Source organism: Schistocerca piceifrons, chromosome 3 (assembly GCF_021461385.2).
Source record: "Schistocerca piceifrons isolate TAMUIC-IGC-003096 chromosome 3, iqSchPice1.1, whole genome shotgun sequence".
Classification (NCBI taxonomy): Eukaryota; Metazoa; Arthropoda; class Insecta; order Orthoptera; family Acrididae; genus Schistocerca; species Schistocerca piceifrons.
Window position 1 is genome coordinate 106,601,808 of NC_060140.1, and position 24,784 is coordinate 106,626,591.

The 24,784-nt window shown below is 38.8% G+C and overlaps 1 protein-coding gene across 1 annotated transcript in view; it reads left to right on the forward strand.

Annotated features, from left to right (window-relative positions):
• Positions 1–24,366, forward strand: part of LOC124789807 (ATP synthase subunit C lysine N-methyltransferase) — a 99,885-nt gene extending 75,519 nt beyond the window's left edge. The window contains exon 4 of the mRNA XM_047257288.1: positions 24,069–24,366. Coding sequence (XP_047113244.1) covers positions 24,069–24,218 — 150 coding nt within the window. The 3' untranslated portion in view covers positions 24,219–24,366. The remainder of the gene's footprint in view (positions 1–24,068) is intronic.
• Positions 24,367–24,784: the final 418 nt, after the last annotated feature.

Here is a 24,784-nt window from a genome sequence, read left to right on the forward strand (position 1 = left end):
ATTCGTGGATACACAGTCATCATCTTTCACAGCTGCCATCACCCAGATGAGCAGAAGGGCGCTAGCTGCATCAGTATGTGCTGACATCTGCAAGTGTCACTTGTCATCAACTATATGTGTAAACAAACACAAAATCTGATTCCTAATTAGTACTACTTTAAATACATAAGTAACTATAAGCTGAAATTCAGATGTTGCCATGTAAAAAATCCCATTGAAGATAGCACAAAAATTTGTGAAACATGTTTGGGTAAAGAAAACAAATGAATAGTGTCTTGCATAAGGTGGAATATCTCTCCAGTATTTTTCAGCAAGCATGGAAAGAAAGAAGAGCATCAACACCCAAAAGATGGTTATGATTTTAGACTCCTTTTCTTCGTCCAGTGAACAGTTTTGGCAAATCCAGGGTGTATACGACCCGGGACAACCGGGAAACCTGGGAAAAAGACGGGAATTTTTTCGTCCGGGACAAAACCGGGAAAAACCCGGGAATTTTTTAGAATTCCGGGAATTTTTCGTCGTTTTAGTTTTCAGTTAAATTTTTGTACTTTTGACTGGTAAGAATCGATACTCTAACAAAGGGTATTACTGTATACCGCAATTGCAGAATAATACTACAACAATAAAACGTGAGCGAGAAAAAAAACTAAAATAAAACATAAATTGCAAAGGAAATGTGCCATATACAACAACAAAACACAGTGCTCATACAAGCGTTTACCAACAGCCAAATGTGTCAAAGGTTTTAGGAGCGAGCTCATTCGCATGCGCAGTTCAGTGGCGTATGAGTAGTATCGTCTCCCGTTTATAGCTACAGAAATGTGGCTGTTGGTTGTGTAAGCAGTCGCACCAAGCAGCTAGATGCAACTAGGAACAATTTTACTGCCGCCCCCAAACTCTCAGATTCACGCATGCGCAGTGGGCCTGGATCTTTGAAAAAGAGAAGAGGGGGGGGGGGGGGGGGGGGGGGCAAATTCATATTCGTGAGGAGAAAAAAAACCTTGTTTCACAATGCGCCTAGCACCCAGCGCACGTTGGGCTATCGTTTACTCTTATGATTTTCGTATTTTCATGCACATTCCTGTTGGTTTTTGAACACACTTGTAAGTTGATTTGTGAATGAAGCATAAGCCGCGCGGGGTAGCCGTGCGGTCTGAGGGCGACTTGTCACGGTTCGTGCGGGTCCCCCCCTCGAAGGTTCGAATCGTCCCTCGGACATGGGTGTATGTGTTGTCCTTAACATAAGTTAGATTAATTAGTGTGCAAGCCTAGGGACCGATGACATCTTCAGTTTGGTCCCATATTAAAAAAAAATCATAATTTGATTTTTGAAAGCGTGCATAGTGTACGTGATGTCTCTGTCGTGAGAATCCTCGTCGCATCTAGAAATAAACTTTTCTGCAGGCAAAGGGGGACCGGGCTATACAAGCTGAGCTGAGTAAAGTTGAACGAGTGATCGCCAATCGCTGTCTGATTATGTTGTTGATTGGGTTTGCGAATGATCAGCGTTGTTATAATTACTAGGGAAAACCCTAAATTCAGACTACCAGAGCGGTTATAAACGACTAACAGGAGTTACAGGTAAGGAGGATTACGTATTATCTTCGTGGTGTATCTAGGAAAATGAAATTTTGTCAGAAAATGTTTGGCCAGACCGCTACACAAGTAAGGGCCAGTTGTACAGTTCCCGCCAAGCAGCCGCTTAAGTTCTATTCCGGAAGTAGCGCGAAAAATGGTTTGTACGAACATAGCAACGCCTAACCGGAGAATAATCAGGGATAACTAAACCGGAGATTCTGGCAGGGTTAGTGAGGTTAACCGGCGAATAAGTTCTGACAAAGGCAGGAATAGTTCCAGAATTAGTCATCACAAGATTGTTTGTTAGAACGAAAAAGGAGAGGAAACGGGGACATATCATAAATTAGGGAAGAATAAGACACATTTCCAAATTTAAATAAACATCTCGTACTACAACTTTTCGATCTCATGCTCGAGAAACTGGAGCCTATGAATGAAATGTGAAACTATTTTCTAACATAAAGCTTTTTGCTTGTAGTAGGCCTAATAGGCATTTAATAGTGGTACTCCGTTAATTATATCGTGTTATAAATATGACCATTTGGGCCAAAACAGTCTCGTTTATTTGGTGTTTGTTACAATTGCTGCAATATTAGGCAGGCCTATTTCGTTTTATCTAGCAGACAGTGACAAAACACACGTAATTAGATCGAGAAACACACCGCTCTTGGGTACTATTTGTATTAACAGCTTTCGCACTATTCGACAACGACATTTCGATTTTTCATGTAGCAAAAAGTTTGACGAACTTTGATGAGGCAATAGATTCTTTCCCAGAAAGGAAAGCACGCCATGTAAAGCTGTAGCATAATTAGAGAGGGAAAAAAGCTAGGGCTTAAGGTCTTTACTTGTTTTATGTATCCTATATTTAATTTTATGTCAAACAAAACAGCAAGTTATTAGCTAACAGGCAATAATAAAGAGTGCAAAATTTTTTAGCGAGTTCTTGTTCTCCCAATTACAAATAATCCCATCCAGTATTAATTATTGCGTGTTATTTTTATTTGCTTATTTTTTTAAGAGGGGCAGGATGTCAAACCGGGCTACTGGGAGCAGGAGAGGCACCACAAGACGTTTTAATTTCCACTGCCCTGAATATAGTTTGATGGCATCCAGTACAAAATACACTCCTGGAAATTGAAATAAGAACACCGTGAATTCATCGTCCCAGGAAGGGGAAACTTTATTGACACATTCCTGGGGTCAGATACATCACATGATCACACTGACAGAACCACAGGCACATAGACACAGGCAACAGAGCATGCACAATGTCGGCACTAGTACAGTGTATATCCACCTTTCGCAGCAATGCAGGCTGCTATTCTCCCATGGAGACGATCGTAGAGATGCTGGATGTAGTCCTGTGGAACGGCTTGCCATGCCATTTCCACCTGGCGCCTCAGTTGGACCAGCGTTCGTGCTGGACGTGCAGACCGCGTGAGACGACGCTTCATCCAGTCCCAAACATGCTCAATGGGGGACAGATCCGGAGATCTTGCTGGCCAGGGTAGTTGACTTACACCTTCTAGAGCACGTTGGGTGGCACGGGATACATGCGGACGTGCATTGTCCTGTTGGAACAGCAAGTTCCCTTGCCGGTCTAGGAATGGTAGAACGATGGGTTCGATGACGGTTTGGATGTACCGTGCACTATTCAGTGTCCCCTCGACGATCACCAGTGGTGTACGGCCAGTGTAGGAGATCGCTCCCCACACCATGATGCCGGGTGTTGGCCCTGTGTGCCTCGGTCGTATGCAGTCCTGATTGTGGCGCTCACCCGCACGGCGCCAAACACGCATACGACCATCATTGGCACCAAGGTAGAAGCGACTCTCATCGCTGAAGACGACACGTCTCCATTCGTCCCTCCATTCACGCCTGTCGCGACACCACTGGAGGCGGGCTGCACGATGTTGGGGCGTGAGCGGAAGACGGCCTAACGGTGTGCGGGACCGTAGCCCAGCTTCATGGAGACGGTTGCGAATGGTCCTCGCCGATACCCCAGGAGCAACAGTGTCCCTAATTTGCTGGGAAGTGGCGGTGCGGTCCCCTACGGCACTGCGTAGGATCCTACGGTCTTGGCGTGCATCCGTGCGTCGCTGCGGTCCGGTCCCAGGTCGACGGGCACGTGCACCTTCCGCCGACCACTGGCGACAACATCGATGTACTGTGGAGACCTCACACCCCACGTGTTGAGCAATTCGGCGGTACGTCCACCCGGCCTCCCACATGCCCACTATACGCCCTCGCTCAAAGTCCATCAACTGCACATACGGTTCACGTCCACGCTGTCGCGGCATGCTACCAGTGTTAAAGACTGCGATGGAGCTCCGTATGCCACGGCAAACTGGCTGACACTGACGGCGGCAGTGCACAAATGCTGCGCAGCTAGCGCCATTCGACGGCCAACACCGCGGTTCCTGGTGTGTTCGCTGTGCCGTGCGTGTGATCATTGCTTGTACAGCCCTCTCGCAGTGTCCGGAGCAAGTATGGTGGGTCTGACACACCGGTGTCAATGTGTTCTTTTTTCCATTTCCAGGAGTGTATACACGCTTCAGTTCCACAGAGCGAAATACGGTGACGTGCGATAGAAGAATGCTGTGTGAAGAGGGGTGGCACTGCACTCTGGCACACGTAAGACCAAACAACATGTCTTACATTTCCTCGAACATATATGTTTTATGTATCAGACTCTTCAGAAAGATGTGCGCTACAAAATGAACATTTTTGAAAATTCAATTTTTCTAAATTTTTTACACCCTATCTCAAACGCTCGAGGGAGGGGGGGGGGGGGGCCGCCAGTATCTTAGTATTGCCCAGGTTCGGAAATATCGTATATCCGGGGCTGATGCGCAGAGCAATGTGAGTTATAGTGGGGAAGTGTGTAGTCTCAACGTGACCTGTTTACATTTAGTGATTTTGCTATTTACTCTTCGTTTACTGCTCTCACGTCAAATGAAAATAAAATGGATTTCTGTTGGCGGGATCCATCAAGTGAATTAAAATACATTCACATAATTACGGAAGGCTAATATACGTTATTAGTTTCAGATTTTATTTCCACTTTTCTGGCAGCCTTGCATGAATCGCCTTGTAGAACAATGAAGTTATTTTTGTCGGTTTGCTAAAGAAGTTTGGTTTTTATTAATCTTTCACGCTGAATCAGTCAATGTGTTTAGTTCCACACTATTGGCCAATTTCAACTACTCGCTGCATTCCAAGTGCACTTTTTCATCTTCTAGCACGTGGCATTATGCCATAATAAAGAATCACATACGAGTTAATACAGTACTGGTACTCCAATAAAATTTACATTCCGAAACCAACAATGAAAAGCTTAATATCAGGTCGAGTCCTACTTCATTGGGAATCTGGACATACGAATGTGCTTTTTAAGTATGCACTTTAAATGTGCCATTTTAGTATGGTTTACGAAATTCCGATGCTCTTGGAGTATCCTCTGGTGTTTTTTTTTTTTCTTTTATGACGTACTGTAAGATCTTTTAATGTTTTATACGTACGAATATACGGACTTGATGCGTCATAGCAACTGCCAAAGCGCGGTGGCGCCTGATATCTGGCGCTCTCTGACGACTTCTGAAACGAACCTATTTGTAACAGGACGCGCGGGAAAATATTGCGAATGGTTGGTTGTAAAGCCTTATTTTCAGTGTAAATTTCCTTTTACACAAGCTGAACTATGTGGGAGAGTGTACGATGAATTTCTTAAATCACAGAGCGTTTGATGACGAGCCATTTAGAAGAATTTCGAGCCCAGAAGATCAGACATTCATGTCGTTATTATGAGCAAATTGATGTATTGCTACGGGAAGCTCTCTCTCCTCCACGGTAGCTAATTTATTTGTGGAAAACTCTGGGAACAGGTCACTGGACTCGGTTAAAAATTTTACTGGCACGTTTGTGTGATATATCTTAAAAGTATAACGCTCAAAAAATATCAACATTATATGTGAAAACTTAGCTTCTCTTGCAGCTTAGAGACCAATATTATATGTGAAACCTTTGCTTTTCTAGTAGCAACACTATGTATATTAATTTGAAACATTAACTTTTCCTGTTGGTGTATCCGCGCTACTTAACTGTGATGTTTACATCGCGTGTCCTGTGGTGATTAACCACTGTCATCGGCTGGCGGGATCATTACATGAGCTATGACTGGCTTACAAAAGCGCATCGCAATCTCGATTACAATGGTTTGGAAAGTAACATGCGATGTATGGTGGAATTCGAATTTATATTTTCGTAATACGAAAATATGCAGCGTACATGTTGCAGCTCATCAAAAATCTTTCCGGAGTGTCTTCCCTGAGTTTCGTTTTCTGTGCCGAGAAATTCTATGCCCCTGTATAAAAACATTACCATTCAAAGGACTGATAAGTTTTACAGTTCCGAGGGAAAATATACTGTCACTTAATAACACGGAAAAAGTGTGTTTTCATCCAGGAGAAAGTGTATTTTTAACCGGGAAATCCGGGAATTTTTTTTCCTTGTCCATGTATACACCCTGCAAATCTTATTTGAGAGTATTACATTTTCCCGAGGGCATGCAGCTTTACTGTATGATTACATGATGATGGCGTCCTCTTGGGTAAAATATTCCGGAGGTAAAATAGTCCCCCATTCGGATCTCCGGGCGGGGACTACTCAAGAGGATGTCGTTATCAGGAGAAAGAAAACTGGCGTTCTATGGATCGGAGCGTGGAATGTCAGATCCCTTAATCGGGCAGGTAGGTTAGAAAATTTAAAAAGGGAAATGGATAGGTTGAAGTTAGATATAGTGGGAATTAGTGAAGTTCGGTGGCAGGAGGAACAAGACTTCTGGTCAGGTGACTACAGGGTTATAAACACTAAATCAAATAGGGGTAATGCAGGAGTAGGTTTAATAATGAATAGGAAAATAGGAATGCGGGTAAGCTACTACAAACAGCATAGTGAACGCATTATTGTGGCCAAGATAGATACGAAGCCCACGCCTACTACAGTAGTACAAGTTTATATGCCAACTAGCTCTGCAGATGACGAAGAAATTGAAGAAATGTATGATGAAATAAAAGAAATTATTCAGATTGTGAAGGGAGACGAAAATTTAATAGTCATGGGTGACTGGAATTCGAGTGTAGGAAAAGGGAGAGAAGGAAACATAGTAGGTGAATATGGTTTGGGGGACAGAAATGAAAGAGGAAGCCGCCTGGTAGAATTTTGCACAGAGCACAACATAATCATAACTAACACTTGGTTTAAGAATCATGAAAGAAGGTTGTATACATGGAAGAACCCTGGAGATACTAAAAGGTATCAGATAGATTATATAATGGTAAGACAGAGATTTAGGAACCAGGTTTTAAATTGTAAGACATTTCCAGGGGCAGATGTGGACTCTGACCACAATCTATTGGTTATGACCTGTAGATTAAAACTGAAGAAACTGCAAAAAGGTGGGAATTTAAGGAGATGGGACCTGGATAAACTAAAAGAACCAGAGATTGTACAGAGATTTAGGGAGAGCATAAGGGAGCAATTGACAGGAATGGGGGAAATAAATACAGTAGAAGAAGAATGGGTAGCTTTGAGGGATGAAGTAGTGAAGGCAGCAGAGGATCAAGTAGGTAAAAAGACGAGGGCTAGTAGAAATCCTTGGGTAACAGAAGAAATATTGAATTTAATTGATGAAAGGAGAAAATATAAAAATGCAGTAAGTGAAACAGGCAAAAAGGAATACAAACGTCTCAAAAATGAGATCGACAGGAAGTGCAAAATGGCTAAGCAGGGATGGCTAGAGGACAAATGTAAGGATGTAGAAGCCTATCTCACTAGGGGTAAGATAGATACCGCCTACAGGAAAATTAAAGAGACCTTTGGAGATAAGAGAACAACTTGTATGAATATCAAGAGCTCAGACGGAAACCCAGTTCTAAACAAAGAAGGGAAAGCAGAAAGGTGGAAGGAGTATATAGAGGGTCTATACAAGGACGATGTACTTGAGGACAATATTATGGAAATGGAAGAGGATGTAGATGAAGATGAAATGGGAGATATGATACTGCGTGAAGAGTTTGACAGAGCACGGAAAGACCTGAGTCGAAACAAGGCCCCCGGAGTAGACAATATTCCATTGGAACTACTGACGGCCGTGGGAGAGCCAGTCCTGACAAAACTCTACCATCTGGTGAGCGAGATGTATGAAACAGGCGAAATACCCTCAGACTTCAAGAAGAATATAATAATTCCAATCCCAAAGAAAGCAGGTGTTGACAGATGTGAAAATTACCGAACTATCAGCTTAATAAGTCACAGCTGCAAAATACTAACACGAATTCTTTACAGACGAATGGAAAAACTAGTAGAAGCCAACCTCGGGGAAGATCAGTTTGGATTCCGTAGAAACACTGGAACACGTGAGGCAATACTGACCTTATGACTTATCTTAGAAGAAAGATTAAGGAAAGGCAAACCTACGTTTCTAGCATTTGTAGACTTAGAGAAAGCTTTTGACAATGTTGACTGGAATACTCTCTTTCAAATTCTAAAGGTGGCAGGGGTAAAATACAGGGAGCGAAAGGCTATTTACAATTTGTACAGAAACCAGATGGCAGTTATAAGAGTCGAGGGACATGAAAGGGAAGCAGTGGTTGGGAAGGGAGTAAGACAGGGTTGTAGCCTCTCCCCGTTGTTGTTCAATCTGTATATTGAGCAGTAAAGGAAACAAAAGAAAAATTCGGAGTAGGTATTAAAATTCATGGAGAAGAAATAAAAACTTTGAGATTCGCCGATGACATTGTAATTCTGTCAGAGACAGCAAAGGACTTGGAAGAGCAGTTGAATGGAATGGACAGTGTCTTGAAAGGAGGATATAAGATGAACATCAACAAAAGCAAAACAAGGATAATGGAATGTAGTCTATTTAAGTCGGGTGATGCTGAGGGAATTAGATTAGGAAATGAGGCACTTAAAGTAGTAAAGGAGTTTTGCTATTTGGGGAGCAAAATAACTGATGATGGTCGAAGTAGAGAGGATATAAAATGTAGGCTGGCAATGGCAAGGAAAGCGTTTCTGAAGAAGAGAAATTTGTTAACATCGAGTATTGATTTAAGTGTCAGGAAGTCATTTCTGAAAGTATTCGTATGGAGTGTAGCCATGTATGGAAGTGAAACATGGACGATAAATCATTTGGACAAGAAGAGAATAGAAGCTTTCGAAATGTGGTGCTACAGAAGAATGCTGAAGATTAGATGGGTAGATCACATAACTAATGAGGAAGTATTGAATAGGATTGGGGAGAAGAGAAGCTTGTGGCACAACTTGACCAGAAGAAGGGATCGGTTGGTAGGACATGTTCTGAGGCATCAAGGGATCACCAATTTAGTATTGGAGGGCAGCGTGGAGGGTAAAAATCGTAGAGGGAGACCAAGAGATGAATACACTAAGCAGATTCAGAAGGATGTAGGTTGCAGTAGGTACTGGGAGATGAAAAAGCTTGCACAGGATAGAGTAGCATGGAGAGCTGCATCAAACCAGTCTCAGGACTGAAGACCACAACAACAACAACAACATGTGATATTGAAAACATGCTGTCCGAACAGGCCTTGAAGGCCCAATGGTACCAACCGGCCGCCCTGTCATCCTCAGCCCTTAGGCATCAACGGATGCTGTTACGGATGGGTATGTGGTCAGCACACCGCTCTCCCGCCTGTTGTCAGTGTTCGTGTTCGGTGTCATTGCTTTTCAATCAAATAGCTCCTCAGTTGGCCTCACAAAGGCTGAATGCACCCCGCTTGCCAACAGCATTCGGCAGACCTGCAAGGTGACCCATCCAAGTGCTAGGCAAGTCCAACAATGCTTAACCTTGATGATCTAATGGGAACTGGTGTTACCACTGCAGCAAGACCATTGAAAAGCAGTACACAATAGTCTGTGTCAACAGTAGAGTTCACTGCTGTTACTGTTCATGACTGCTTGTGGAAAATGAACCATTAATCATCTCAGGAACATATAGATATGCATTTATAATGTTTGATGCATAGGATATAGTGTCTAGAAAGCTTAAAGTTTTGCAAGAGACAAAATCTTTATAAAATAAATTTACCATTGTGGATAGAAACATACCTAGAGAGGTGGTAGCCAAGAAAGAATTATTCATCCACTAAAATTAGAAGTTATGTGGGTGAAGCAGCATCAAAAGCACCCATCTGTTCACATACAAAAATATGGTGTGGAGAGTAGTGGCAGGGTAGCAGCTATAGCCCTGTTATGAACAACAATGTGCACAAGCAATGGGGCTAAATGATATTGAGGCCAGAGATCCTTTCTTTTTCCCCAGTGGATTATCCAGTATAGTAATGCAGTGTCTAACTTTCTACAGTTTATATTGTTCACTGGTGAAGCCCTTTTCAACTGAAGAGTGAAAACCCATTTCCACTATAGCTGACATATTCGTCTTGTGAGAAACAGTGACTGTTGATATTTAAGTTAATTCTCGTTTTTGTCCTGTCTCAGTTGCACATTTTGCACTGTCTCAGTTGCATGTTTCGATCACTCAAGATCATCTTCAGACGTAAAACAATGTCAAACTAAATATGTACCATCTAATATTTTGCAATAAGTAGAAAAAAGAATTGCAAATAAGTGTAGAATTTACCTAAGTAATTGCATCAGCAGTCTGTCTTGTCTACTCAGAACTGCATCTTAGAGTACTGTGTTTTGTAGCTGTTGGCAATATTTTAAGTAGGTATATGTTGGGGGTAGGGGACGGGGGGGAAATGGAGTGAGGCTTATTGGGGGAGGGTAAAGGAGGCAGGGAGGGGATGGTGAGATCTTGCTAGAATCATGGAACATATAATTATGTAAAAATACTAATAATGTAGAGCAGTGCATATGTAAGAAGTAAACAGCGTAAAATAGTAAAATTATAAAATGGATTGTTGGGAATTGAGAGTGGGGTAAGAAGGCAAGGGAGGGGGGAGGGAGGGATACAGGCAGGGATGCTATGGATTTAACAAGAAAAGGTCTTACACTAAAATTGCAAAAAGTCAGTTACATAAAAAGCTTTCTGTTAAAATGCCAGAATATATGTGTAAGGGGACAAGAACTAGATTATAAAATAGCAAAAACTGAATAGTGTAGTAAGATATTAAAATTGTGGAACTTTGAAAGTATTAAACCGTAAGGTATTACTCTGGAAGTATAAAAATAAAATAGCATAAATTTTTTTCGTTAAAATACTAAAAGAATAAACAAGAAAAACATAACAATTGTAAAATTACAGAAGTGGAATTATGTAGAGGACCTAAAACTGTGTGAAGTGACATTAAGTTAATTTTTTTGAAAACACTGAAAGTATAAAACTGTAAAAAGTATAAAACAATAAATTATAAAAGTGAGACGACCTGCAGCAACTAACGTTACAGGGAACACGGTGTGACAGTTATAGTTAATTGCATTTGCATTTGTACCCACAGGGACCACAATGCATGGGAATAAAATTTATGATAAATTAAAAGGGAACAAGTTAATGCAAATGAATTTAAATCCATTTCAAGGAAAGCAGTATGATGTATGGTCACTGAAATTTTATTACTCAGTGGATGAATTCATGTAGAAGAACTGGAAATTTGAGATGGAAACAACTCATTATATATTCAAGAAAGATCATTTTAATGTTATTATTTGTTTTAGTACTGTTATTTATTAATGTAAAAATCATTGTAACTGTATTATAAATTTTTGATATGTCTCCTGTTCACACACGAAATGGGTTACAAATGTACATCACGAGATGAATGAACTACAATTCATAAAATCATTCTGCCAGGCTTTTGCTTACAGTGTATAAAAATCTCTTTTCTTCCAACATTGTCGGGAGTTGTCCCTTAAGTTCATTGTGCAGCACTTCCAAATATGTATCAATAGTTCCAACAGCATGCTTCGATGTTAAAACATGCTCACCAAACATTGTTTTATTACTGTGAATTGAAGCATGTTCTTTGAAAAGACATATGTCAGATGTCCTGTCTATTTGACATACATAAACTTTTGGACAGTTTTCACACTTTAGTTTACATACACCTGCTGCTGTGAATTTTGAGGCTTTTCTGTTCACATGGTGCCTCATTCAGAAGTGAATAATCTCATTTAAATTGGCATTGTAAAATTCTTTAGCAGTAATTTCTGAAACCTGTTTTTTTATATCTCATGGGCACACACACAACTTTCCTGTCTTCCTGTTCACCTATTAGCATGCTGAGATTGATTTTGCGCTGTTGTCTTTTAATTCTCTGTACTAACTTAGTTACTGTTGAGAATGGATAACCATTGCTTACTGCAACTTGCTTTATAATAGTGATTTCTTTATTTCTTTCATGTTCACTTAATGGCAGTTTTAATAACCTAGTAATCATGGATCAAAAATATGCTACCTTCATTCTTGCAGGATGCCCAAGACTTAGAGTCATTAATAATATCCACACTGTAAATCTAATTTTTGGTTGAATAACACTCGTTCTCTCCACTATGTCAATAATGTCATTTTGATCTCCTTTTACTAAAAAAAATAACCTCATCCACATAGCGGAAGAAGTAGAAGTAGAAGTTTATTGCCTTGTAACATACAATGTCAAGCCATTGACTTAAAGTACACGAGACTCGTCAAAACACAAAAACTGGTTTACAATTTTCCTGATAATACCAGTAATATAATATACAGTACTGAATAATTACTTATGCAATTAATAATTTTTCTTCAAAAGTAACAGATTTTTAAGATTAACAGTCCTAAGTACTTGCTCTCTCCTGCCCAAATTTTCACATTGTCATTTATGAATTCTTCTACTGAATAGTAACATTTCTGTACTAGTTTCTCATATAAGGATTCGTTCAGTGTTTGTGAATTTATACTGAGCAATTCTCTTCCTTTCACTTTCTTATAAATTTTCATACCCATATAATGTGGAGTTTGAGTTTCAAACGGTGGGTGGGCAGCATAAAATTATGTTGATTTCTGGTGCTGTAATAATGCTGAAAAAGATTTGCTACAAATAATTCAGGGTTACTGTGTACAAAGATAATCCACTCATATATGTATAGTGAGGGAACATTTAATATACTTAGATTTTTTTACGAGTGGACAACATGATTTTCTTCGCCCTACGTTGTGCGTATTTCTAATGATGGTTTTCTGAAGTTTTTGTATTCGACACACATGGTTTGAGTTACCCCAAAATACAATTCCATACCTTATTACTGACTCAAAGTAGCTATGATATACTACTTTTCTTATGCCCGTACTGGTAGCATTGTACAGTATTCTCATTGTAAATGCTAGGCTATTTAATTTATTTGCAAGGTACCGTATATGTGATCCCTGTGATAGATTTTTATCTAGTTGCATTCCTAGGAATTGACACACCTAGCTTCTTGCAAATCCTGGTTTCTGTGTCTTTCATTTTAAATATCATTTCATTTTTCTTGTTTTGTTTTAAACTGCATTAACTAAGTCTTTTCCAGGTCTAATTTTAACCCATTTAAATCAACCAAGGTATATAATTTTTCTAAAGTATTTAATGCAGTTTGTGAAATTTGATCAGTACTGTTACTTTCAATCATTAAAGATGTGTCATCTGCAAATAAAACTGAGTGACACCCAGTATTAAGTGGCAGATCATTTATGTAAAACAAAAACAGGATGGAGCTAAGACAAAACCTTGGGGTACATGTGAAATGGATTTCCATTTTGAAGTATAAGTTCCTCTCTCTGATGTTATAACCACTCTTTGTCTTTGGTTGGTTAGATATGACTCAAACCATTCTAATACTGTGCCCCTAATTCCATACTTTTCCAGTTTACAGAGTAGCAAGGAGTGATTCACACTATCAAAGGCCTTTAAAGGTTACAAAAAATTCATGTGGCATGCAGTAATAGTAGAGAACCTTGCAGGCTACTGTGGGGTTGTTAGTGCAAAGTTGGCTTCCAAAATGATTAAGGAGAACCTCAGTCATAAAGATGGCTATGGAGTTTTCATGGCTAGCTCTTCAGGATGATGGTATATCTTATCGTTAAACATGAAATGATTATAAGATAACAACAGTTCTAGAAGTTTCATTAATTCAACTATTTCTCCTACAGCCATTTTTTTGTGTTTTACAAGGTTGTTTGTAATTATCTTTAATGTCTCATTGACAGGCACATTAGTATACAAATTCACCACATCTAGGAGTGCAGTCATGTAATAAACTAGTATGACTGCTCATAAAATGTATCCTTCATGCTAGCATTGCATTTATAGGGGCATTAGGACTCTTTATCATGTTGGAAATAACCATCATGGACTTGTTCTTTTTATGAACCTTTGCCTCTGTGGGTGTGTCTGGCATTTGTGGGTTCATACTATATATCGCTTTTTTCCCTATCAGAAAAACAGAAAATCAGAGTTTTGCATTGTGCATTTTAGTTGTGCATGGAACTTTTTGTATGGTCTCTAGATATTTCATTAATCCCATTTTCAGAAAAAAGAAATTTGGTTTTATTTACATAATCTTTGGCACTCATAAAGATGATAGTGCTGCCTTTATCCACTGTTTTTAATTTCTTACTTAAGTTATCTACTTTCATTATCATGCTTGCTTTCTGATTGCAAAAACCATTTTTAATGCATTGGTGACATTATCGACTAGGTCATACTGTTTATGAATGGGAAGCTTTGCTACATCACTAGCAAATTTGACCTCTGTTATAATTCTCTTTATGTCTTTCTATCTTTATGCTGGTGTGGGATTATAGTTTAAACCTTTTCATAGAAGAGATATCACTTCAACTGCAAGAGGAATATCTGTAAGATTTACAATCTTGTCAAAGAACATATGTTTTTTTAGGCACAGTATTATTTTCACGTTTACTTACACCTGTCATATATAGTATTTCTTAAGATGTCTCGCAATTATTTTTCTTCTTTCGGTGCCCACTCTATCATCAGTAAATGTACTTAGGCTGTCAACCTTTAGAGGAGATAATGTTTTAGTTACCATTAAGTGTAATAAGCATAACTCTTCATTTAATATGTTCTTGTTCTTGTAGGCCTCCCTCATTTCTGATTTTTCTCTTTTCTTTTTAATGGACAAGAATTGCTTTTTTATTCCTGTTTGTAGAGTTTGCATAGCTTGGAATTACATTGTGATGTAAGCATTGCTTGTTAAGTTTAATTTTACAACAGTATTTCATTAATTTTAGTTTCAAGTTTAGTAAAGTAAAACAGTCTCTCACTGTCTGACTAGGCACCATTTTCGTTATGGCTGACATATTCATCTTGTGACAAACAGCAGCTGTATTAATATTTAAGATAACTCTCATTTAGTGTATTAATATTATTAATATTAATTGTTAATATTTATTTATTTATTAAAATAAATTATCATTTAGTGTTATTAATTAGAATACATTTTTCGAACACTCATGATCATCTTCAGATCTAAAACAAAGTAAAACTAAAATGTATCATCTAATATTCTGCAATAAATAGAAAGAAGAATTGTATATAAATGCAGAATTTACCTAAGCAGTTGCATCAGCAACCCATCTTGTCTACTCAGAACCACATATCAGAATACTGCATTTTGCAACTGCAAATTTTACTCTGATAAAGGTGTTAACAAAGTGAATAGAGATCCCACAAAAAAATTCCACGCACAACTAAAATGCAAAATTCAGAACTCCAATTTTTTGTTTTCTGACAGCGAAACAAAGCAATATATAGTCATGAAACCGTAAACAACAGACACACATGCACAGGCAGAAACAGAGTCCTACTGCCCCAATAAATGCATGCCAGCATGTAGGTTGAAAACACTATATATATCTTATGGGCAATATACATTAAAAATATTCACTAGTTTGCAGACAATGTTAATGATACAGTCATACTAGCTAATTCCTTCTCTGCTTCGGTAGATGTAGTGAGTTTAAATACTAACGTGACTGTCCATGAGACGTTAGAGATAATTGAGAATAACCTTACAAAACAAAACAAAAATGACTATAGGAGAATTAGTTGTATTAATTAAGTTTCTAGAATTGATGTTATCTTATATCTATTTCATGTTTAATTGTAAGATATATCACCACAGTAGCCTGCAAGGTTCTCTACTATTACCCCTATTTTCCTTAATCATTTAGGAAATAAGTTTTTCACTAACAACCATGCAGCAGCCAGCAAGTTCGCTACTGCTATGTAGATGATGATATTTTTTTAGTTAAAGGAAATCAAAGTGACATTAATGGCATAGCAAAGAGGATGAGCGCTATTCACCAAAAATTAGGTTTATAGTTGAGCACGAAATAAAGGAGCCATGAACTATCTCAACATTACAATTACAAGAGAGGTTGGTAAACACCATTTTAGCATATACAGAAAACTGATCAGTGTAGGTATTATTAATGACTCTAAGTCTCAGCATCCTGAAAGAATCAAGATAGTGTATTTTCAACCCATGATTAACAGGTTATTAAAACTGCCATTAAGCAAGCATGAAAGACATAAAGAAATCACTATTATAAAGCAAGTTACAGTAAGCAGCAGTTATCCATTCTCAACCGTAAGTACGTTGATATAGAAAATTAAAAGTCGACAACAGTGTAAAATCAATGTCAACGTGCTAATAGGTGAATTGGCAGACATGCCCATTAGGTATAAAAAAAGGGATTCAGAAATTACTGCTAGATAATTTTGCACCACCAATTTGCGTGTAGGGTTTAAGACTAATGACATTGTTTGCTTCTGAATGAGGCACCAAGTGAATAGAAAAGCCTCAAAATTCACAGCAGCAGGTGTATATAAGCTGAAGTATGGAAACTTTCCTTAAGTTTATGTAGGTCGAAAAGGCAGGGTATTTGAAATATGTTTCAAGAACCATAATTCCAATCACTATGATAAAACAGTGTTCGATGACCATGTTCTAACGTCGAAGCTTGTTGTTGGAACTGTTGATACCCATTTGGAAGTGCTGCACAATGTAACTAAGGGTCACCAATGGACAGCGTTGGAAGAAATTGAGATTTTTACACACCATATGCAAGAGCCTGGCAACACACTAAATCAGCAGAACAATTGTATTAACATTAAATTTTTTTAAAATTGTGAAAGCCTCCTCCAGTCGTCCACCTCATTATAGCACGTATAAGATAAACAACCCCACTTACTGAGAAGAGATAGCGGTAGCACATCAGCTCATACACTGTCCTCACAGTGGGTTGGTGTGCAGACTGCCTTCTGTACATACTGCAAAACTACAAACTTTCATTGCATTCCAGAATGAAATTTTCACTCTGCAGTGGAGTGTGCACTGATATGAAACTTCCTGGCAGATTAAAACTGTGTGGCCAGACCAAGACTCAAACTCGGGACCTTTGTCTTTCATGGGCAAATGCGCTACCACTGAGCTACCCCAGCATGACTCACAAGTAAAGCTGTGAGGATGGGACATGAGTCGTTCCTGGGTAGCTCAGTGGTATAGCACTTGCCCATGAAAGGCAAAGGTCCCAAGTTCAAGTGTCAGACTGGCACACAGTTTTAATCTGCCGGGCAGTTTCGTATCAGCGCACACTCTGCTGAAGAGTGAAAATTTCATTCTGGAAACATCCCCCAGGCTGTGGCAAGCCATGTCTCTGCAATATCCTTTCTTCCAGGGGTGCTAGTTCTGAAGCATTGCAGGAGAGCTTATGTGATGTTTGGAAGGTAGGAGATGAGGTACTAGTGGAAGTAAAGCTGCGAGGATGGAGTGTGAGTCGTACTTGAGTAGTTCAAAGGTCGAGCCCTTGCCCACAAAAGGCAAAGGTCCGAAGTTCGAGTCTCGGTCCGGCACACAATTTTAATCTTCCAGGAAGTTTCAGTGCATTCTTTCAGTGTTTCCTAAAAATTAATTTAATGGCACTCCATGCAGACACTCCTCTTCATAATTCCACTTCTTCAATTGTATCATCTTTATGTCTTTCACTATTTATACATCTATTGTTCTAGGCCTATACTTAAAATATTTTAACAAAAGAAATTATACAATTTTAAAGTTTCACACTCTTAATATCTTGCGATACTAATTCAGTTTTTGCTACTTTATAATCTATTACTTTATCACTGTTTACAGTTGTACATGTTCATTCTGGTATTTTAACAGAATGGTTTTTTTTTTTTTTTTTTTTTTTTTTTTTTACATAATTGTATTTTTGGAATTTTAGTATAAGACCCTCTCTTATTAAATCTGTAGCTTCCTTGACACTATCCCTCCCTTCCTTCTTTCCCTGCTCTCAGTCCCCCTTGCTCCATCTTATAATTTTACTATTTTATTCCATTTACATACATATTGTTCTACATTGTTAGAATTTTAACAAGAATTTTTACATAATTATATGTTCTATAACTTTAGCAAGACCCCTCTTCTTAAACTCATGACATCCCTGCCACCCCTTTCCTGTTTCCTTTACCCTCCTCCAAATCAGCCTCACTCCATTTCTCTCTCTCTCTCTCTCTCTCTCTCTCTCTCTCTCTCTCTCTCTCTCTCTCCCCCCCCCTCCCCCTACCCCCACCCATTGTCTCCCTTTCGTCTATGTCCAACACATACCTGTTTAAAACATTGACTGCAGTTGCAAAACACCATACTCTGATATGTGGTTCTGAGTGGACAAGGCAGGGTGCGGATGCACCTTCTAAGGTAAATCCTACATTTATGTGCAATTTTTTCTACTTATTGCATTATATTAGACAGTACATATTTATTTTTACTTTGTTTTAGATCTGAAGATGATCCTGAATGATTGAAATATGTAATCTAATTAATAATGTGCAACTGATATAGAACAGTAAATGAGAATGATCTTAAAAATCCATTTGTCACATTCATCTTGAACACCAGCATCTATTCTCTATCAACTTCTGGGACTGCTCACAACTCATGCAACCCATCCTAGAATACTGTACAAGTGAATGAGACCCATACCAAATAGGACTAAAGGGGATATTGAATGTCTACAGAGAAGGACAGCACAAATACTCATAGGCTTGTTTGGCCTAGAGGAGAGCAGCATGGAAATACTGAAAAACCGAAACTCCCCAAACGCGTATACAGTATACTTATAGAGTTTTGAGCACCACTATTAAGTGAGGAATGTAAGAAAACACTATAGCCCCCTGTGTATCACTACCACAGGATGTACAAAGATTGCATTAGAATAATTACTGCACACACAGAGGCATTTAAGCACTCATTCTTTGTTCTCTCATACCCAGTGGAACATGAAACATCCCTCGTATTTGATGCAATTGGAAATACTCTCTGTCATGTAATTTCAGGTGGTTTGCGGAGTATGAATGTAGATATATATGTGAGCAAAATTTTTCAAGATCTACCAATGATGAAAATGTTTGTGAATAGCTTCCATGGCCAGTGAAATTGCCAGATGTCTCTTCTAAGGATTATTTTGTATGTGGCACATAAAGTAGTTGGTGTACAGCACTAGCAGGAATTGAAGAAGATGTGTGCAGTAAGGTCTTAGCTGCCTGTCACACTGAATGACAGACAGTAGGGATATTGGAGAGAGTTGCAGCAAAATTTTGTGCATCAGTGTAATGCACAATTTGTGACTAGCAGTCATCAGTTTGAGCAGTGCTTTGAGCTTAACATTGCTATAAGGTATAAGGTGTTTCTGTCAATAAAAAATTGAATGTTTCTTTCTGGCAATTAATCCCTTATCTCAAAGTACTTATTCCAGAATACTCTACCATCTGTGTAATACTGACCCTAAAGCTTTGGTGCACCATGTATAGAGACAAATTTGTGAACTGTATCAGAAGTGCCAAAAACTATCCAACATTTTCATCATTGTTTGATCTTCGTGGAAGATTTTGCCAAATTTTTAATACTTCTCAAAGTCTGTAAATGCCATCCTGGTGGACAGCTGATTGGTAGTTGTACCAATATGAGAAGCTATGCAATGCTGCAGCAGAGCTAGTATATGACATGGCTTCTTTCACAGGTGGCCCTATCTCTGGTAAGGTAGGATAAGCCTGTAACAGGACTGGAGTAGGAAGTGCTGGGTGGGTGGATTGGGCAGGCCTTGCACATGGGTTTTCCACAGGAATATAATCCCTGTGGCAAGTGGTTGAGATTGGGAATGTCAAAGGGATGGACTAATATGTTGTGGAGGTTGGGTGGATGACAGAACACCACTTGAGGAGAGGTGGGAAGGATCTTTGCTAGGGTGTCCCCAATTTCGGGACATGGCGATAGATAATAAAAGCCCTGACACAGAATGTGTTTCAGTTGTTCCAGTCTGGTTGGAACTGGTTGATGTAGGGAGCACTCCTTTGTAGCTGGTTCTTGAGGATGGTGGAAGACTCCCTTCCCACAGGGATCATATCCCTGTGGAAGACCGAGGTCCAAGACCTGCCCAATTCACCCATCCAGCACTTCCTGTTCCAGTTCTGTCACAGGCTTATCCTACACTGTCAGAGGCCAGGTCGCCTGTGAAAACAGCTATTTCATATACCAGCTCTGCTGCAATCATTGCACAACTTCTTGTATGGGTATGAGTACCAACCAGCTGTCCACAAGTATGAATGGCCACTGCCAAATTGTGGCCAAGAGCCTGGTAGACCACCTTGCAGTACAACACACACCTGAACATAGCACGCATGTGTTCAGTGGCTGCTTCACAGCCTGGGCCATCTGGACCCTCCCCATCACTGCCACCATGAGTTATCCTTACAACACATTCTCTGCTCCTGAAATTATCTCAGCATCAAGTTATGGTAAACTACTGCCCCACACCCTCCATCCAACAGTTTCAGCCACCTGCGTTTTCTCATTTCCTCCCTATTCACGTCCCCTCACCCCATTGTGTGCCACCCTCTGCCAATGCATCCACCTGTCTTTCCCCTTCCCTGTTCATCTCCTTTTCCACTTTCCACTACCTGTCCCCCGTCTTCTCCACCTCCCTTCCCCCACCTCCCTGAACCACAACCTCCCAAAGCTATGTCTAGCAGTCTTGTCTTGTATCTATCTAATCCCTGTACACTCACCTCCCTGAACCACAACCTCCCAACGCTATGTCTAGCAGTCTTGTCTTGTATCCATCTAATCCCTGTACACTCAGTGAGACAGTGCTCTTCTCTGCCCCCTCACCTGTACCCTGATACCCCTTCCCCTTACCCACCCCACTCTGGATTGCTGCTTCTTTCAACAGCAAGAGCTGCATTCTATTTGCAGTTGCCAGAGATAGTGGCCATGTGTGCAAGAAATATGCTTGCTTGTGTGAATGTGTGTGTGTTTTCTTTTCTGAAGAAGGGTTTTGCTGAAAGCTAAATGTGTAACAGTCTTTTCATGGTGCCTGTCTGCAACTCTACATTGCATCTTTCCATGTTTTGAAAATATGAGAATAAAATAATGGTTTGAAATGTGAATGGAACTAATGTGAAAAGAAATGGTACGCCCAAGATTCAAATAGAATCTCTATGGGCTCAACTTGTCCTGCAATCCTGGTCACTGTTTGATCTGCACCACTATTCCTCATTCCTCTTTGCTTCTTGGTACAGCCATATTTATTTTCCTGTGGTGGTTGAGTGGAGTCTATCTGCAATGTTAGTTTTTACAATACAGTTTATGTTATTGTTATTGTTTATTTTTATTTTTTACATTTTTATCTGCAAAATACGTTGTTGTTGTTGTTGTCTTCAGTCCTGAGACTGGTTTGATGCAACTCTCCATGCTACTCTATCCTGTGCAAGCTTCTTCATCTCCCAGTACCTACTGCAACCTACATCCTTCTGAATCTGCTTAGTGTATTCATCTCTTGGTCTCCCTCTACGATTTTTACCCTCCACGCTGCCCTCCAGTGCTAAATTGGTGATCCCTTGATGCCTCAGAACATGTCCTACCAACCGATACATATCAAACAATGGAAAATCCAGGATGGAACTGGTATTGTTACAACCGATACGTATAATATATCTATATATATTTGATACACAAAAGGGAAATACTATTACCAAAAAATCTCGAAAAGTACTTGACTGATTTCCTTCATATCTTTACATGATGCTCTAATAAACATTGGTTGGACATAGGGTATACATTTTTTTAAGCAACAATGTACCGATTGTTTTGTAAAATCAACTGCAAATAGGAAAATTCTGTACTGTGCCGTGAAAATGTGAGGTTTTGTTTTCGTTGTGTAGTCAGTTTTACAGGAAATGAGCATTTATGGCTTGTCGGCTTATTATTAGGCTACTATTACAATCTGAATCATCTGGAACTTATACCTTACCCATTTGCAGATTAAAACTGTGCAAAATACTGTCACTGAAACTATTATCCTCACATATCCAACAGCTGGAGAGGTCTCTCTAATATCCTGTTCACCAGTAACCCCAGCCAGTTTATCATTTCATTGTAGGCAAGTTCAATTCCCAATGAAGGTTTTGTTTGCAATAATAGTAAACAAGGGTTATGGTCAGAGAGAGTTGTAGGGGGACAGAGAGGGGAGGCTAAGAAGTTTAGGATTTATATGCAATTCCCATACGAATTTAGCAATAGCAAAGCATTGCCAGGTTTTTGTAGTACTTAATAAATTGCTCATTCACACTATTTTAAATGTTACCTTAGATTTTTTAAAGAAATAGTAAAAAAATCAGTCAATTTAAAAATTAACATGCAAGTAGCTTCAAAGGAGATAAAGTATCATTTTAATCTATACAGAAAAATGCTAATTACATATGCATTTTATTATGAGACTGTTAGTCTGTATTTCTGGACAGTCACTATACTTATCATAGCATTTATTTTATAACTGCCCATGTGAGAAAGTATTCAATGCAAAGCCTGTGCAATTATGATATGGTAAGGAGCTGAATGAGAAATGTTTACCAACCAAGAATCCAAAGTGTGTGTGTGTGGGGGGGAGGGGGGGGGGGTATATCAGTGCTGTAAGATGATTGCTTGGTACTCTGAACTCACCACCTTATAGCCATGATGTAGCACCTAGTTATTTACACGTATGCACACCATTGGCTATCAGGAAATATAGGTATTCAGCACACAAGTTTAACTGGGTTACATATTCTGGACTCATCACGAATTGCAAAACAGAACCAAAGTTCCTTTTCAATATCATGGCTGCTCCTTGGGTTCCTGTAGGTTCCCATACTGCCACTGATTTGAACACTTCTTTTTCATGTAATTTATAGTCACACCACAGAAGCTACTAAATGAGTTGGAGATAGCTGGTAGTCTCATAATTAATAGCATATTTAGCAGTGTAAACACTGATATTGTTATTGCATGTTTTGTAATATTTTGAACGTTTTGAGATTTATTTTGTAAATGTAAATCTTGTATGCCATTGTTGGCTACCTCATATCATGCAGTTTTGCTTTATTCATACTTTTTGGGCCTCTTTCCATTGTGAAATTTGTGGGTTGTTTCTTAAGTATCATGGTTTCATGTAGAGCGGGCACAGGTAACCTTTAGTGACCTGCCAGCCTGACTCACATAGTTCCTTAAGCTCACAGTCCACTTCATCATATGACGCAACAGCATAGAGTCAAAATTATAGTGTCTCCGACATTAATGTTTATGGGGTAATGTATCGATATAAGTGGTACACCTTTCCCAACACACCACGCCAAGAAATTATGCCTCAAAACATACGTTTTTGAAAATTTCACCCCACCTTCATCTGCACTACTTAAGTGTTGTGAACATTGTTTCTTTACTTGGGACATTTTAAAAAAACTGCCTCAAAAACTTCCTTTGCAAAATTTTACAATGCTGTTAGCAAAGACACGTATATAAATGTAACATCTGAAGATGGGATGCCAGGCATCTTGAAATGTAATCATGGACAAATAAACACCTATAAAACATGAACACACACACACACACACACACACAAATTTCTTATGCAGACTGGATAGAAACCAATCATGGGCTAATTGAAGATGAGTTAGATGAACAAGGGTGAGGTTGAAACATGGCATCAGAAAATACTCTATTCCTATTTCATAGCACCAAGTGTATCACTGACCTTACAGTTATATCAGACATAAGGTACTCCTTCCAGTGTCACAAGCTCTCACACTTAGAAACTGCAGAGAGATTTGGAACTCAGTACGCAAGATAACAACTATAAGAAAATTATACTACCACCTCTTCAGTGATTAATGTACCAATGTTGTGTTGAAAATTTCTTTTCTCTACAAGATTCAAACCAGTGAGTTCCATACAAGCATTATGACAGTAGCATTCATTATTAGCCTCAGGTTAAGGTATGTTGTCTAAATCTTGAACGAAATAATTCATTTATCATTCAAACAATGGAAAATCCAGGATGGAATGTAACAATATTGAATGTAACAATTTATCATTCTCTAGAGAAAGAAATAATATGTGATGTAGATGAATAAAATTATATTGAAATTACTTTTCTTTTGCAGATGCCGGAACTGGAGGCCAAAATTAAAGCGGAAGTTTCAAAAGATACTCATATAATAGCCTGCCGCTTTCCTTTTCCATCTTGGACTCCAAGTGTAATTGTAGGCAGTGGAATAGATAAAGTTTGGTTGTATGAATCAGAAAAAATATAGCAGTTTTGCATCATCACTCTGAGTATGTAATTGTGGAAATATTGTTAAAATGGTTTCATGTGTATGTGAGAAAGTAATTTTTACTTGCTGATTTTAAATATGCTTCATTTAAAAGGTTTTAATATCAATAAAATTTTATTGAAACATATGGTTTACGTTAAAATTTTCATTCTTTAAGTATCATTTTATCATATAACATAATCACAGTGAGCTACTTGTTGTGAGATGAGGGAACTGTGAGGTAAAAGACAGTCATATTTGACATAAATTTCATGTAATACAGTTTTTAACAAGAAGGCACTAATATAATTTAAAATAACTCCACTCTTTTATTGGGAATTTTGCTTAGATGTTATCATATCATTATATAAATGTAAACAAGTTGCTATTATTTGACTATTTTATTACAGACTTCTGTTGTTATTCATATATCTTAAACCATTTTTCTCCACATAAGAGGATAAATACTTTAGAGAATTAAATAATGTTCAACAGAACTAAATTTAATGATCTGACACCAAGAAAAATAATATTTGAAATAATAAAACATCTTTTTGAAGGCCTTC